The following is a 17,185-nucleotide window of genomic DNA, read 5'->3' on the forward strand; positions in this document are numbered from 1 at the left end:
TTTTGAACTGTGTGCAATGAACATTGCCTGGCTTTGCATTATGTCTTTTGAACGAAGTGCACCCTGTGCCTTGTTCACTTCTGAGATAAGATATGCAAAACGTAATTTGTCATTCTGGTTCGAAAAGGCATTCCAATGCAATGTTTCTAAAGCCTTAGATATGAGCATACCTAGCAACGAACAAAGATAATGAGTTTTGCTTAATACTGACTGCACAGTTTTGCTTCCAAAGATTTAGGCTTCAATAAGTGCATCATCTATGGCACACCTATTGAGACCGCAACACAACTTTTGTCATGTGGAAAACACCCATCATTGGATAAATATAATCAAATTCTGCTGGACTGCTCATAAGAAATGTCAGCAACAATACAGAAAACACCTCCATCGCAGAAAATTGGCAGGATAGACTGGTCTTCAAGTTGAGCACGCACGTTTTGGAATTTTTTTAGAGCTGTGTATACTGTTGCGTAGTTTGTGACTGGAGATGGTATTACTGGTAAAAACCCTCCCTTTTTAAGTGTGATGGTTTCCTGGGAGAAGAGAGCATGAATTCCAGCCCACCGAGGAACTGGCTTTTCTTCATGCTTCAGTCCGCTCAGATAAGTGATATATCAGATTCATTTAAATCAGCTTTGCGGACCGCAGCATTAAGTAGAAGAAAATCCATGTCCTCTGCCACTTTGAAAGTTTCTGGTAGGCTGGGACATGTTGACGGCTTGTAGTGATTTTGCACATGTTTGCAAGGCAGTTGGGTTATACGTTTGCAGCTTCATTTGTGTATGCCTGCAGATGACACAGCTTATTTCCTAGCAGCCCCTTCATTGGTACAGTCTTGAAAAAGCGCCATGGCAGTATCATGTGTGCTGGATGTTCCAGACAAAGAAGAGTTGTCTTCAAAATCAAAATTATCAAGAGTAGCAACTGTAAATAATTTCCTGGTAAAGTGACTTGGAAGTGGTGTGCTGTCGGATTCACAGGATTTCACAGCATGAGCTGCTTTCAAGTTCCTGCTCTGTACTACGTCAATATATGAACGTAGATTTATCTAGCACAGCTTATCACCCGTGAGGGTCTCAAGGCGCTGTCCATGGGCACGGGGAGATTAAGGCCCGTATTTATACTCCGTTTGCGCCGAATTAGCGTCGTTTTTTTCGATGCAAATTCGGCGCAAAACTAACGCCATATTTATACTTTGGCGTTAGACGCGTCTAGCGCCAAAGTATTGGCAAATAGCGTCATTTTTTTGCGTGAATGCCTTCCTTGCGTTAATGAGATGCAAGGAAGGCGTTCCCGTCTAAAAAAATGACGGCGACGCAAATGCGTCGTATTTATACTCCCGGGCAAAAATCACGCCCGGGAGGTGGCGGGTCAAAAAACCCCGCATTTGCGCCACTTTTTAACGCCTGGGTCAGGGTAGGCGTTAAGGGGCCTGTGGGCTCAAAATGAGCCCACAGGTGCCCTCCCCTGCCCCCAGGGACCCCCCCTGCCACCCCTGCCCACCCCAGGAGGACACCCAAGGATGGAGGGACCCACCCCAGGGACATTCAGGTAAGTTCACGTAAGTATAATTTTTTATATTTTTCAAAATTTTTTGGGTGGCATAGGGGGGCCTTATTTGTGCCCCCCTACATGCCACTATGCCCAATGACCATGCCCAGGGGACATAAGTCCCCTGGGCATGGCCATTGGGCAAGGGGGCATGACTCCTGTCTTTACTAAGACAGGAGTCATTTAAATGGCGTCTGGGAGTCGAAAAAATGGCGCAAATCGGGTTAAGACGATTTTTTAGCGTCAACCCGACTTGCGCCATTTTAAGACGCCCTAGCGCCATTTTCCCCCTACGCCGGCGCTGCCTGGTCTACGTGGTTTTTTTCCACGCACACCAGGCAGCGCCGGTCTGCTTGCGCCGGCTAACGCCATTCCATAAATACGGCGCCCGCATGGCGCTTCGGAATGGCGTTAGACGGCGCTAAATTTTTTGACTGCGCTAACGCAGTTTAGCGTCAAAAAGTATAAATATGGGCCTAAGTGATTTGCCCAAAATCATAGGACGTTGCACTGAGGCTCGAACTCGTATCTTTAGCTCCTGTTGGGGGGCACTCTGACCACTGTGCCTAATCCTCTCCCTCACTTGTTGATATACCAATCCTATTCATTGAAGTGATTAGCTCTCTACTTTTGCACTTGTCATAGACTGAGTGGGCAGTCATCAGGTATATTGGAGTTATATTTTTGCTGTGATGTAATTCATAAATTATGATTTGAAAAAGACAGTACATTTGCACAGAATAAGCCTGTCGGTTCATGGGATTGTCTTCCACTTCTTCGCTTATATCTTCAAAGCCATCATCAATGTTGTAGGCTTCTGTTCCGAGCTCAAGAACTTTAGTTTGCAACAGTTTTGCTTTTCTGATATTAACCAATGATGTAAAAAATATTAAGACAACATCAGACATCCTTATAGACTCCCATGATTTGCGGAGCTCTGGGGAATCCGAAAATTTGTCATTAAGTCCAAAATACAAATCATTCAGGATGTTTCTTAAAATGGTTCCTACCGATTTTACTGCATCCTGTGATCTTATTTTGGCAGCAAGAACTTCAGGAGTCAAATCAGCTGAGAACACCATAAGTGTCTCATTCTTTTTGTTAAACTGACAAAAATGTATTCTGTCATTGTAAATTCTTACCAGAAAAATCTTAATTTCATTATTATAGATCAATACAGTTTCATCAATGTTGACCATCATTTCTCTGATCTCACTGAGTGTGAACCCGTAGCTAGCATTCAAGAGTGACTTTAAAAATGTATTTGCTTTATCAAAGAGTGCAAACGTAACTGAAGGCTGGTGGTTACGCTTCTGCTGGAAGCTCATTGTACATTCATATTTACGAATGTAAGTATGAATGCAGTTTGGGTGGGCATACAAATCCACTGCAAATACATTCATCTTGCTGTTTAGATCAGCTACTCAGTTTAAATCTTCATCTTGGAAAAAAATAGTTGCAGATAAAAGCATGTTTGCCCTTTGAGACTCACATACTCTGTACTTAGTTTTTTAGTCAATCCCTTTTCGCCCTTGTTCTGGCTAAACCACAGATAACACATTGAAGATTCTCTGCTTTCTGATCAGTTGTAGGAGGCGGACGAGGGGTGGCCCACGATCTTCTAAGTGGATGGGTATTGGGTTAGTTGTCGTCGGTTTCTCAGAAGACTCGTTTTCTTGTTGTATTTACTGGCTTCTTCAATTTTGTGAGACATTTTTCAAGGCTTTGTTCCATTGTTCATGACTTGTAGCACTTGTGGTTACAATGATAAAATATTTGACCTCTTTCGTCCAGCCACAGTTGATGTTAGCTTTTCTTTCAGATTATTTTGGCATATGGCACATTTTCTTTGTTGAAGGAGTCCTCAGATTTTGTAGTTAGCAACACTATGGCCCTCATTACGACCCTGGCGGTTTGTAACCGCCAGGGCCGCTGGACGCGGAGGCACCGCCGACAGGCCGGCGGTGCCCCGCGGGGCATTCTGACCGCGGCGGCTTAGCTGCGGTCAGAGAAGGGAAACCGGCGGTCTCCCGCCGGTTTCCCGCTGCCCCCAAGGAATCCTCCAAGCCGGCGCAGCTTGCTGCGCCGGCTTGGGGATTCCGACTCCCCCTCCCGCCATCCAGTTCCTGGCGGTTCTCCCGCCGGGAACCGGATGGCGGGAGGGGGAGTCGCGGGGCCCCTGGGGGCCCCTGCAGTGCCCATGCCAACGGCATGGGCACTGCAGGGGCCCCCGTAAGAGGGCCCCAAAATGTATTTCACTGTCTGCCTTGCAGACAGTGAAATACGCGACGGGTGCAACAGCACCTGTCGCACCTTCCCACTCCACCGGCTCTATTACGAGCCGGCATCCTCGTGGGAAGGGAGTTTTTCCCTGGGCTGGCGGGCGGTCTTTTGGAGACCGCCCGCCAGCCCAGGGAAAAACTCATAATACCCTCCGCGGTCTTCTGACCGCGGAGCGGTATTACGGAGGGCGGAATTCTGGCGGGCGGCCTCCGCCGCCCGCCGGAGTCATAATGAGGGCCTATGTCAGGAGGTAAAGATCCTCTGCTACCACCTGCTTTGCTCATGTTTACGAATTTGAATAAATAGAAAACCTGAAACAAAAACAATATTAAATAAATTACCAATATGATGGCTAAAACACGTAATTATAGAGCCGCCGTTTTGGAAAATGGCAGAAGGGTTACTCGGAGGAGTTATTTTATGTCTCTATTAAACTACCTGACCTCCAAAACCTATGTTTTAGACACCAAAATGAAGTAAATAGGTCTTATGGTTCCTGAAATAATACATCATCACTTGAACACATCTGCCTTTTTTAAAAATGTCATCCAGAAAAAACTGGCCCAGAATAGCAACGTATACTCAAGCTAAATTGCTTCTTTAATGATACAAAAACACAAGTCAAAAATAGAAATCTCTGGACATTTTTTTTTTTATAGAGTTATATCAAGGGGCCAGGACTATTCCACTGGACCTTTGCATTTCAAATCTGGGACAATCAGTTGCCTTCATTAAAATGTAATCAATTATAGAATGGGTTATGTAGGTGTTATAGGTCGGCACTTTAAACTTATCATCATGAGAGCTATGAACTGAAATGAGACCCTAGTTTGTGCAGAAGCGGGCAGATGTTAGTCTTTTGCATCTTTTTTCTTGAATGTGTGTTTTACTGTCTGAATTACGTATGTCGTTTTGAAGTCGACTGATGAGTCATCATAATTTCCCCATTCTCCAATCTTTCAATTAACATATATGATTATGACAGACAGGTGGACTATCCTGTGTTAAGTTCAAACTCATAATAAACCCACAAACCCTTAATAACTGACAAAAGTCCACCAAAATAAAACAAACCTCATCAATGTAAACATATAAGCACTGATAAACAGAGGTACAGCCGTAAGCTAAAATGCTGTTCAAAGGGTGGTAAGTGAGAAGGAATGAGACATTTTTTTCTGAAGAGGCTAACACAATGTAACTTTAGTTTACAAGATTGTAACAAGAAATACTGGTATACGATTATTCTGCTTGAGATTTGTTGTTTAGGGCTGTCACTAAGATTTTTTTTATTTCCTTTTGTTTCCTCCCGTTTTTGTGTACTTGAATTGTTTTAGGTCTGGTCTAAATATTTCATACATTGTAGAGAATCAGGGAATATTAAGTTAGGTTTGATCTTTTGGCCACAGTTAATTGTTTTACTGATTGATGGAATGTCTGGCTCATAAGAATCTTGGCCAATGTTTACTATCACATTTACCAAGAGATACACAATGGGTAAAAGCCTTTGCTACATCAGCCACCATTTCTTACAAGTCAATATAGGAATGATAGCAGGCCACATGCCAAAGGAACAAGTTACTTACCTTCTGTAATGCCTTATCTGGGAGAGACAATATCAAGTTGCAGATTCCTTACCATTGAATTTCCCCAGGCGTCAGACTGGATCCAGAGATTTTAGTGAGCAGTACCCCTGTGTCATTAGATGGCGTCAATCAGCTTCACATCCCTCATCAGCATAACACACGCAGGATATGACATTTCGGTTCCTATAAAGGACCCACCCTGGCGCAGACGTACGTTTCTTTCACAACGTTCCATGTCAGAAGTGCAGAGCCATAAAGAAAATGCCTACTGGTACTTAAAAACTAAGGCCTTGATAGGGGAGTCCCTGCCCCGAGAAATCAGCTTGCAGAGAGGGAAGGATGGGCGAGTCAGTAAGAAATCTACAACTAGATATTGTGTCTATCAGATGAAGTGTTACAAAAGGTAATTAACTTGTTAACTGACATAGACATCTAGGTGAAGATTCCTTACCTCTGAATAGATACCCAAGCAATACAATCCCCGGAGGTGGGTCTGCAAACCAAGTTAATACTAGAAAGTCCTGCAGGACCAAATGGGCAAAGTGGTGATCCCTACTGACCTGAATGTCCAGGCAGTAGTGTTTGGTGTATGTGCACAGATGCCCACGTTGCCGCCTGACAGATTTCATGAACTGGAACTCTGCATGCTAACGCATTGGTTGCGGCAGTGGTCGCAGCTTAAGCTTGGGTAGAATGAGCATGCAAAGCCTCGTCAGGGAAGGGGTGCTTCTTGGCCAGTATGTAGCAGATCTTCATACAAAGAACAACTCACCTGAAGATGGTCCATTTCTGCACTGCCTGACCTTTCTTCGCACCCACATAACCGACAAAGAGGTGATCATCCACTATGAACTCTTTTCAATGCCAACACTCTTCTCTCCTCTTCCTTGGAAGGATGTGGGGGTGCTTAAAAAGTAGACAAGGTGATGGATTGGCCTGCATGAAAGGGCATAACCACTTTTGGCAGAAAGGAAGCCGTAGTATGGAGCACCACTTTGTCAGGATAGATGGAAAGTTAGGGCGGCTTAGAAGACAAAGCCTGCAGCTCACTCACCCTGCGGACAGATGTAATGGCCACAAGGAAAGATGTTTTCAAAGTAAGAAGCCTGAGAGGACAATTGTGGAGAGGCTCAAAAGGAGCACAGATCAAAAATGTCAAAACCAAATTAAGATCCCATTGGGCAGAATGAATTGGGATGGAGGAAAAAGATGTGTAAGGCCTTTAAGGAACCTATGTACAATAGGGGACTTAAACAAAGAGAGTTGACCAGGCAACCACAAAAAGCAGAAATATCAGACAAATAACCATTAAGAGTGCTCATAGCAGAGCCCTGCTGAGCCGCTGGGCCAGAGAAAGGATAAACAACTAGGACCTCAGAGAGAGGAGCAGAAAGGGGGTCAGTACACTTGCCTATGCACCATGCCACAAATTTATTCCAATGACAAGCATAAACCATTTTGTTGGAGGGACGTCTGCATGACAAGATAACATTACAGACTTCAGGTGGAAGGTCAAAAGCTGTCAACTGTCGTTGCTCGATCTTCACACAAGAAGGAGGAGAGTAGACAAGTTCGGGTGCAGAACCCTCCCCTGCTCCTGTGACAAAAGATCCTCCAGAAGGGGCAGTCTGATTGGAGGATCAATGGACATGCTCAGCAGCTTGGGTTAACAGACTCTCTGTGCCCAGTCTGGAGCCACAAGGATTACTTGGGCCCAGTCATTTTTGATCTTGAGAACTTTGGGAAGAAGTAGTATGGGCGGAAAGGCATACAGGAGATCTAATTTCCACTCGAGACAAAAAATGCATCGGAGCGATTGCTGCCTTGGAAACTCCAACACCCAAATCTGCTGATATTGTGCATTCCTTGCAGAGGCAAACAGATCTAACCAAGGCTTTCCCCACTGCTAAAAGAGTCCTTCCGCCATCTCCTGATGGAGACACCATTTGTGATCTGTTCTGCATTTTTGGCTGAGTTTATCTGCTCTGGAGTTCAGGGATCCTGCCAGATGTTGAGCTACCAAGGATATGCCCTGCTGTTTTAGCCATGTCCAGAGGCGCATGGCCTCTTGACAAAGGGCCCACGCCCCCACCCTGCCCCGTTTGTTGCAGTGCCACTTGGCAGTAGTTTTGTCCATTAACACCTGCACCATCTTTCCCTTGTTAGAAGGAAGAAATGCTTTTAATGCTAGCTGAATCGCATGGAGCTCCAACAGGATAATGTAGAGTCCAAACTCTGCTGGAGACCAGATGCCTCTGATCTGCACCTCTCCCCAATGGCCTCCCCAACCCAGGAGTGACACATCTGTCAGATCTGGATGGGGAAGGGAGGGGGATCTGCCTCTGACCCAATCACAGATCGTTAACCACCACTGCAGATCTTGCGCAGTTCCCTTCCGAGATCTGGACTTTATCATACAAATTCCCCTGATGCTGCTCCCACTGGAGCTTCAGATCCCACTGCAGAGTCCACATATGCCATCTGGCATGTGTCCCCAGCAGGATGCAGGAGGCCATGAGGCCCAGCAGCCTCAGAGTCATTCTCACCAAAATCCAGAATAGAAGCTGAAACATCTGTACCACAGCCTGAATATCCTGGATTCAATGCTCAGGAGGATAAGCCCAAAACTGCATCAGAACAGCTCAGACAAAAGGGAAAGTCTGACAGGGAGTAAGGTGTTACTTTGGTACATTTATATTGGACCTCAGTGAAAGCAGGAGGTCCACTGTGTTCTGAAAGTGGGAGACGACAGAATGGGACAAGCCCGCCTTCAACAGGCAGTTGTCAAGGTAGGGAAGACTAAAACCCCTGATCTCTGCAGATGAGCTGCAACCACTGCCATCATCTTTGTGAACAACTGAGGGGCGCTGGTAAGGCCAAAGGGGAGCACAATGAACTGAAAGTGCTTGTGACCTACTGTGAACTGCAAGTAACATCTGTGGTGAGACAGAACAGGCATATAGAAATAAACGACTTGTGCACCGTTACCATCTAGTCTCCTGGCTCCAAAGCAGATAGAATCTGAGCCAGAGTGAGCACCTTGAACATCTCCTTCTAGAGAAAGCGAGTGAGGGATTAAAGGTCCAGGACAGAGCAAAGGCCCTTGTCCTTTTTGGGGACCAGAAAGTAGGGGGAATAGCACCACAGCCTATTTCTGGCACGGGTATCTTCTCTATGACTCCCTTAGCCAAGAGAGCTGTAACTTCCTTGCAGAGAAGGGACAAATGATCCTCTTTCATCTAATCGTAAGATGGTGTCATGGATGGAGGGGTAGTCGTGAAGTGGAGGGAATAGCCCCTTCAAACTATCTGCAAAACCCACCTGTCTGATGTGATGGAACAGAGCAGGTAATGGCAAATCCTGAACCTAACTGGTCCTTGGTGGTGGTGGGGCCGGGGGGGGTCCGACTAGGAGGGTTGAGAAGCAACTGTGGAGGGGGGGAGGTGGGGGCAGTGAAGGACCAACTAGATCTCTGGTCACCCGACCCACCAGGTTGGTGTGTCCCACACCCTCAGCCACAAAGAGGCTGGGCAACATGCATGGCATAGTGGCTTGCCGGAATTGGCGCAGTTGGAGAGCACTTTTATAACCACAAAAGTGTCAAAAGGCAGACAGGGGACAAGGGGCTGTCAAGAGGTCCAACGCCATGGCCGTACCATGAGAATTCGTGAGGAACTCGAGTACTGAGTCTGCCTTGTTTCCAAAGAGATAGATGCCATCAAACAGCATGTCCATCAAGGAAGCCTGGACATCACTCGAAAAGTCAGAAGTCCTGAGCTAGACGGGGCACCTCAGGGCCACTCTTGTGAAAAATGCTCTGTCTAGCAAGTCAGTTGTGTAAAGTCTGCAAAACGAGAGTAGAGCCTGGGCCTCCTCCGGGACCTGTGACAGCATTTATGCAACTGTATCCCACGGTGTGTGGGAATAATGGCCAAAAGCCCTGCGGTGTTCACTGACTACAATGCAAGGCTGGCAGACAAAAACATCTATCTCCCGAATGAATCCAACCATTTGGGGGAGCAGTATGGAAGGTGCCTTGGGAGGTAGCGGCTTGGACCACCAAGGTCTCAAGAGTGGGGTGTTGTGTCAGGAAACTCAGGTCCCCAGGTGCGGGCAATGGCAGCAGGCAATGGCCAAGTTCACAGAAACCCCAGTGCTTGGTTTGTTCAGGATACCCTGTAAAAGATCAGTGTAGCAGGGGTGCTAGATGGAATCTCCTGGTTGTAGCACCTCTGTCAAGAGATTAGCTTTGATGGCCAATAAGGGTAGCTGAAGGTCCAGGACCTCAGCCGCCCTACTCACCATCATACTATAAGAAGTATCCTTCTCCATACCCATGGTAGGGAGTGAAAGCATGTCAGTCTCTGGAGAAGTGTCCAGTCCACTGGCTTCATCAAAGTCCTCATCACAGTCCATTTCAGATTTGTAAGAATGATACTCTAAAGACCCAGCAATCCCTCACACTCATCCAGAGGCTTAGCCCAGAGAAACAGGGCTTAGGATTCGAGAGATGCCCATCTGGTTCCATGTCAGGGTGACTAATCACAATGGAAATGGTGGCTCCATTTGGCATTGGCGGCACCGAGAGCATTGAGCCCGATGTTGTGGAAGGTCAAGGTGGTACAAGTGTGCCACTCCAGCTCTAGGACTGGATCCCTGAGAGCCCTTCATTGCCGGGGTCAGAGAATTCTCTAACCTGGGCAGGTGTCATTCTTGCTCCCAGAAACTCAGGGAGGCACTAAGTCAGCCCAGGAACAGGTTCCGCAGAACGAGGCCTACAGCGTGAATGCTCCCTCGTACCAGGAGAAGTCAAAGATCGGTTCGATTTGTAGGATTTGTTTCTTGTGCCTCAACTTACCCAATTGCCCCAAGGACTTCACATGGGACAACAACGATTTTGGATTCTGTGACTGGTCCCGGGACCTTCCACTCAACCGAGATCTCAACCTACACGGAGTCGCATGCTGAGCAGGGACCGTTCCTTCAAAACCTTAGGATGCATGGTGCGGCACTCGGAGCATGACGTTGGGTCGTAGTTATGCTCCAAACACCACAAACACACGAGGTACGCATCTGTCATGGACCTTGCTCAGTGACAGAGTCCACAGGGCTTGAAACTTGTCTTCCTAGAAGACATCCTTCTAAACACAAAGAGAAAAGTTAAAAAAAAAAGTTTGATAAAAATCAAAAAAGGTCAGTCATAAAATGTCTGTGGAATAGCTCTCTTCAGATCAGAGCTGGAAGGCACAAAAATAAAAGAAATTACATAGGTGTGCCTGGGTGGCACCTATATAGGACTTTCAATGTAATTTTCAGTGCAGGCAAAATCGACAACAGACGTGAAGCCGACCAATGCCACCTACCACCATGCAGGAGTACTGCTCACGGACATCTTACAGATCCAGCCTGAGGCGTGGCAAGAATTCAAAGGTAATGAATCTGGAGCTGGAAGTCTCTATCAGATACAAAGAAGTAGCACAGTTTTCAAGATACACTTTCTAAACAATTAGCAGGTTAAGGGTTTTACCGTTACAGCAATAAACAAAGATGCATAAGACTACACCTGCAAATCCCCCCAAAATGCCCAAAATGATGCCCCAAAAGTATAAAGATGAAAAGTATTGGTGGGAAGTAGAGGGGAGCAGCTTTGAATCACATCTAGGCTATACACGTGAACATAACAAGAGGGAGAGGGTTAAAAACAAATAATAGCATTCACACAAAAGCACGAACATGCAACGTTGCAGGGTCACCACCAGTTAAGAGGTTTGATGTCCCAGGCCTCTTACTATACGGGCTCTGCTCTTCATTCCCATCTCAAATTTCAACTCACCAAATGCACACTTGCCTGCAGCTATCTGACTAGACTCGCCTTACACTGTATCCAGTCAAAAACATCCTAACTACCTCGAGGCGAATAGACAGTACTAGTAAATTGTAGTGCCCGAGCTGAGTAATGGATGGTTTGTGCGCTGTGCAAGAATGCAACCAGCGTTTACCAGAGATTTCCCAGCTGGGTTTCCAGCTAGCTGTGTACTTTAGCACTGAGGAAAATTACTGGGAAGTGCAGGTAAGCAGGCAACATCAGCGGCTATGCCAGCTGCCTCCGCATCTGAGCTGTATACACCACTGCCTCCGTAAGACACCTAGCTTGCTGACGCGGTCACCGTCAAGCCATGACACCTCTCACCTTCACAAGCCCAACTCCCCAACACCACATTTCTACCTCATTGTCTCCATTTTCATTTTCTAACCTTCTCTTTATCAGGTCTTGCCTCCATTGCTCCCACTGTCTTGTCTAGCCAACCAGATGCCTAAAGTTGGCTGCAAGCATACTGAATAAAAGTATTATATTCACAAGACTACTGAATCATTTCCTCTGTATTTTACCTTATTGCCTCTTTGCCCTTCCTTTATTTCTCTTCACATACACACCCCATCAGTGTTTCTGAAGTGGTCTCAGGGAAGCAAAAGGGACTTTAAGTGCAATTTGCACAAAATAACATAACAACTAATAACAAAAGATAGCGTGTACACTATCTAAAAACAATGAATAAAAGGTTAAAATGTATATAAGAATATGAATGACTGAGAAATAACACCTTTGGATGTACTTATATTCTCGTAGAAGAAGTGGAAGAAACCTAGCTTCTGGTATGAAAGACAACCATGAAACATAAAGCGAGGTCTGGACCAAGTTGTAGTAGGAAAGAATCAACTACTGGACTACGGCAATGCGCTCTACGTGGGGACAACGGCCAAGCTCCAGAAGAAACTGCAATGTATTCAGAACGCCTCCGCACGTCTCATCCTCAACATCCCACGCCACGAACACATCTCAGCCCACCTCAGAGACTTACACTGGCTCCCCGTCAACAAGAGGATCACCTTCAAACTCCTCATCCACGCCCACAAACCTCTCCACTACGCAGGCCCTGCCTACCTCAACAAGCAACTCAGCTTCCAAGCGCCCATCCGCCAACTCTGCTCCGCCAATCTTTCCCTCGCCACCGCCCCCGCATCCATCGTACCACAGCCGGCTGCAGATCCTTTTCACACCTCGCCGCCAAAACCTGGAACTCCCTCCCCATCGACCTACGACTAACCCAGGACCTCCTGACCTTCAGGAAATGCCTCAAGACCTGGTTATTCGAGCAGTAGCATCCCGCTTCCCCACCCCCCAGCACCTTGAGACCCTAACGGGAGAGTAGCGCGCTTTACAAGTGATTGATTGATTGATTGATTGAAATTAAAAATGAAGGCAGTCATTGATGTTTTGGTTTAGAGTTACAAATGGAGGGAGATTATTGTACCTGCTGCAGCTTAGCTGCCCTGTATTCAGCCTGCCTGCTGCCCTGCTGATTTAAGTCAGTCATTTTTCCAATCTTATCCATCAGCTTCTTAGACAGTAGGTTGTTTGTCTCCCCAAAGTCTTGTATAGCAGCATCCAGCTCCACCAGCTTAATATTGCAGCTGTCTAATTCTTCACATAGAATCTGGGATTTGCAATGGAAAAAGAGACACATGATTAACTTTCTGTCAGAAGATCGGCAAACGTTTTTGTCACTGTCATTTTGATAACTGCATATTGATATTGTCCTCAGTGTTCTTACACTTTGACATTCAGATTAATTAGGATGATGGATCACATCAAATCCTATTTGTTGTTAATCACTGGAGTCAAAATATTCTTACAATGATATTTAGCAGTAAGTCTTCTTCAGAAGCTAACATCTGCTTTGGGCAATTATATGCAACAATGTGATATCCACAGCCTTGAAGCTGGAGGAATTCAAGTATTGTCCTAGACCTGGAAGTGGAACTGGTAATTTTAGTGTTTGATATATGAACTACAAGGTATGCTGCCATCATATCACAGTTCTATCAGCGTCTCATTATACTATTGACTCTTTGTACTTTGTAGTGTATAAACAGCCAATAAATGTTACAAAAATATACATTGTCTTTTTAACTCCTGCAAAGTGTTTAAAATATGTACTCCAACATATTGTGATTGCATTGTTCATTCTACTGATGTGGTTTTGAGGACGTATAGGCCCTCATTATGACTCCGGCGGGCGGCGGAGGCCGCCCGCCAGAATTCCGCCCTCCGTAATACCGCTCCGCGGTCAGAAAACCGCGGAGGGTATTATGAGTTTTTCCCTGGGCTGGCGGGCGGTCTCCAAAAGACCGCCCGCCAGCCCAGGGAAAAACTCCCTTCCCACGAGGATGCCGGCTCGTAATAGAGCCGGCGGAGTGGGAAGGTGCGACGGGTGCTGTTGCACCCGTCGCGTATTTCACTGTCTGCAAGGCAGACAGTGAAATACATTTTGGGGCCCTCTTACGGGGGCCCCTGCAGTGCCCATGCCGTTGGCATGGGCACTGCAGGGGCCCCCAGGGGCCCGCGACTTCCCCTCCCACCATCCGGTTCCCGGCGGGAGAACCGCCAGGAACTGGATGGCGGGAGGGGGAGTCGGAATCCCCAAGCCGGCGCAGCAAGCTGCGCCGGCTTGGAGGATTCCTTGGGGGCAGCGGGAAACCGGCGGAAGACCGTCGGTTTCCCTTCTCTGACCGCGGCTAAGCCGCCGCGGTCAGAATGCCCTGCGGGGCACCGCCGGCCTGTCGGCGGTGCCTCCGCGTCCAGCGGCCCTGGCGGTTACAAACCGCCAGGGTCGTAATGAGGGCCATAGTGTATTACAAATATTCACAGAACTGGTATCATTTCTCAACAAGCAGGCAATAGTACCTGCCCACATTACTTGGAATATTTTGCACAGGAGATAGAAGCTTAACTACATTTTCCCTTAAGGTGTCTGAGTAGCTTACTTCCCTGAAAAAAGTCACAGATGTATTTCATTACCTTGTGGTCATGTTTAGCTTGAATTATATTTGATGTCTTCTCTTTTAACCTTGATGTTATTATTTCCAACTCTTGTCCTATTTTCTGAATACTTTGATTAAATTCTTCATTCAGTGCCTTGCTTTGTTGGGCATCACTCATCTTTGTCTGAATCTGAATTGTTACAAAAATAAAGAGACTTCAACATCACACTTAGCCACAGGGCTTATGATTACATTTTTGTGATTCTTGTTTTTTATGACACGCACAGTGATCACAGTTACTACGGTCTCACAATACATGATGTGAAAATCATACTGTACTTCAAATAATGCAGTACACTACAATAGTGGTTCAAATGTATGGCATCTGTTCTAACTTTACAAAGCAATTAGCATTGTAGGAAAAAGTATGGCCTTGTACTTAAATATTTGAACAATTTTTGTAAGTCCTGATTTTGCAAGTGGTGATTCCTTTAACACCTCATCAGTGGTTGTAAGCGCTATTGGAATACAATTAGCATTACTCTTACAATTACATTGAGGCAAACAATGTATTTGGTGCATTTAGAATCTGGATATTTCAGTATATAACATAAGTGCATACACTGTGCTCTACTTTGTAAAATCATCTGCAAAAACATACAGAGCATAGTTGGTAAAGAAAAGGCATACATTATGCTAACACATTTTTGAATGTTCACCTGATTCTGCATTGTTATAAGAACTTGTGATATTTCGGCAAGCTGCAGGGACAGTTCTGCAGGTAAAATAGTGTACATCTCCAAATACTTATTCTGCTGTTGATCAGACAGTTTTTCCAGTTTTTGCCGATGAGCTGTCACTTGAGTATGGAGATGCTAGAAAAAAAATATGCAAGCTTCCTTTAATTGAACAACTTGAACTGTTAATTCTATGCAGCATATCTTAAGTAAAGGTATATTAAAAACTTTACTCAACAGCTAATCCAACTCAAACAAATTAACTGATTGCAATCACTCTATATTTTCCATATTGCATAAATAGATTTGCCATAAGATCATTTTCATTCAAGAGTAGTGCTTACTTTTACATGTTCAAAAATAAAGATAAAAAACCCTTGCAAAGACGGAAATAAAGCACAAAATCCCAAGCAATACTGTTTAAAGGATAGGATAATTAAGTTTGATAATCTTTACACATCACAGAAGATCTTATATCATGGGGCTATCATACAACTGATAATAGTAACTATATAGGGGGTGATTCTAACCCTGACGGGCGGCGGAGGCCGCCCGCCAGAGTTCCCCCCTCCAGAACACCGCTCTGCGGTCATAAGACCGCTGCGGTGATTCTGGCTTTTGCACTGGGCTGGCGGGCGGCCGCCAAAAGGCCGCCCGCCAGCCCAGTGCAAAAGAGCCTTCCCACGAGGACGCCGGCTCATAATTGAGCCGGCGGAGTGGGAAGGTGCGACGGGTGCAGTGGCACCCGTCGCGTATTTCAGTGTCTGCAAAGCAGACACTGAAATACAAAGTGGGGCCCTCTTACGGGGGCCCCTGCAGTGCCCATGCCATTGGCATGGGCACTGCAGGGGCCCCCAGGGGCCCCACGACAAACCATACCGCCATCCTGTTCCTGGCGGGAGAACCGCCAGGAACAGGATGGCGGTATGGGCTGTCAGAATCCCCATGGCGGCGCAGCGAGCTGCGCCGCCATGGAGGATTCTAAAGGGCAGCGGAAAACCGGCGGGAGATCGCCGGTTTTCCGCATCTGACCGCAGCCAAACCGCCGCAGTCAGAATGCCCTGCGGGGCACCGCCAGCCTGTTTGAGGTGCTTCCGCCAACCCTGGCCCCGGCGGTCCATGACCTCCGGGGTCAGAATGACCCCCATAATACCTTAATTTTACAAAGTGTTAGTATCACAGTTTTGCCATTTTGTGGTTTTGTAATAATCGGGTGATATTCATAAAACCTCCATAACTACTTTATCAATTACTGAATTTTAAAGTGCTCAGTGCGATAAGCCTGGAAAAGTGTGTTATACAGGTGGGATAGACATTTTACAAGTATTATCTTAACTCTGTGAGAAATAGATATTCCATTTAAAGAGGCGAGAAATTCTAAATTTTTTTTTTTAAAGTATTTGTGTACAGCTACACAGTATTTCCTACTTTTTCGAAAGTCTGGACACGTTTATTCATTTAATTAAAATATCATTTAATTAATATATTGGAACATGTAAAGCTAGAATTGCCATGGAGACAATGATTTCCTCAATAAAATATCTAGATGAACTAGTTGAATTCCAGAGGCAAATCAGAATAACATTTAAACAACACAGGTGTGTACATTGTTTATTTTCCCTCTTAGACAGACCATAATATCAGTATGTTTCGATATAAATATTAAAATAAAAATACTAAAAACATTACATGGTGCAGTCTTAGGCATGGCCTAAAGTAATATTATGGTTCTGATTTTCCATTCACAGCTCTTTCCATGCAACTTCAACAGCAGTCCCTATCATTTTCAATGTATTTTCGCATTAGAAATAATATTTGTGTGGTTATTGTTTGGTTAGTCCACGGAAGCCATGTGATAACCTTTCTAGAGGCAGTCAACCTGCAAGAATAAATCCAATGACTGCAGTAATGTTTTGTTTGTTTACTCTTGAACACCTTAATACATCACACAGTCTACAAATGGTTGCATGTCCTGAACACTGGCTTCAGCTTTCTATTGTTTATGAACTACTTACATTCCTCTGAAGGTCATGCATTTGGTGGCCCTGCAGGGCCCAAATTTGAATCACCATAGGTCTATGGCATTAAATGCATATCATTAAAGTGTGCACTATACACATTATTGTTCTGGAAAGTTTTGTAATTCATTTTACTATGTATTGCATACTTTGGCGTGGTTGGTGTTAAAAAAAACCAATAAGATATTAC

The 17,185-nt window shown here is 45.5% G+C and overlaps 1 protein-coding gene across 1 annotated transcript in view; it reads right to left on the bottom strand.

Moving 5' to 3' along the window:
- SYNE1 (spectrin repeat containing nuclear envelope protein 1) overlaps positions 1-17,185 on the bottom strand; it is a 1,478,055-nt gene that overhangs the window by 641,404 nt on the left and 819,466 nt on the right. The window contains exons 83-85 of the mRNA XM_069234720.1: positions 14,960-15,115; positions 14,278-14,430; positions 12,731-12,913 (exon numbers count right to left, since the gene is read on the bottom strand). Coding sequence (XP_069090821.1) covers positions 12,731-12,913; positions 14,278-14,430; positions 14,960-15,115 — 492 coding nt within the window. The remainder of the gene's footprint in view (positions 1-12,730; positions 12,914-14,277; positions 14,431-14,959; positions 15,116-17,185) is intronic.

Source organism: Pleurodeles waltl, chromosome 5 (assembly GCF_031143425.1).
Source record: "Pleurodeles waltl isolate 20211129_DDA chromosome 5, aPleWal1.hap1.20221129, whole genome shotgun sequence".
NCBI classification, from domain to species: domain Eukaryota; kingdom Metazoa; phylum Chordata; class Amphibia; order Caudata; family Salamandridae; genus Pleurodeles; species Pleurodeles waltl.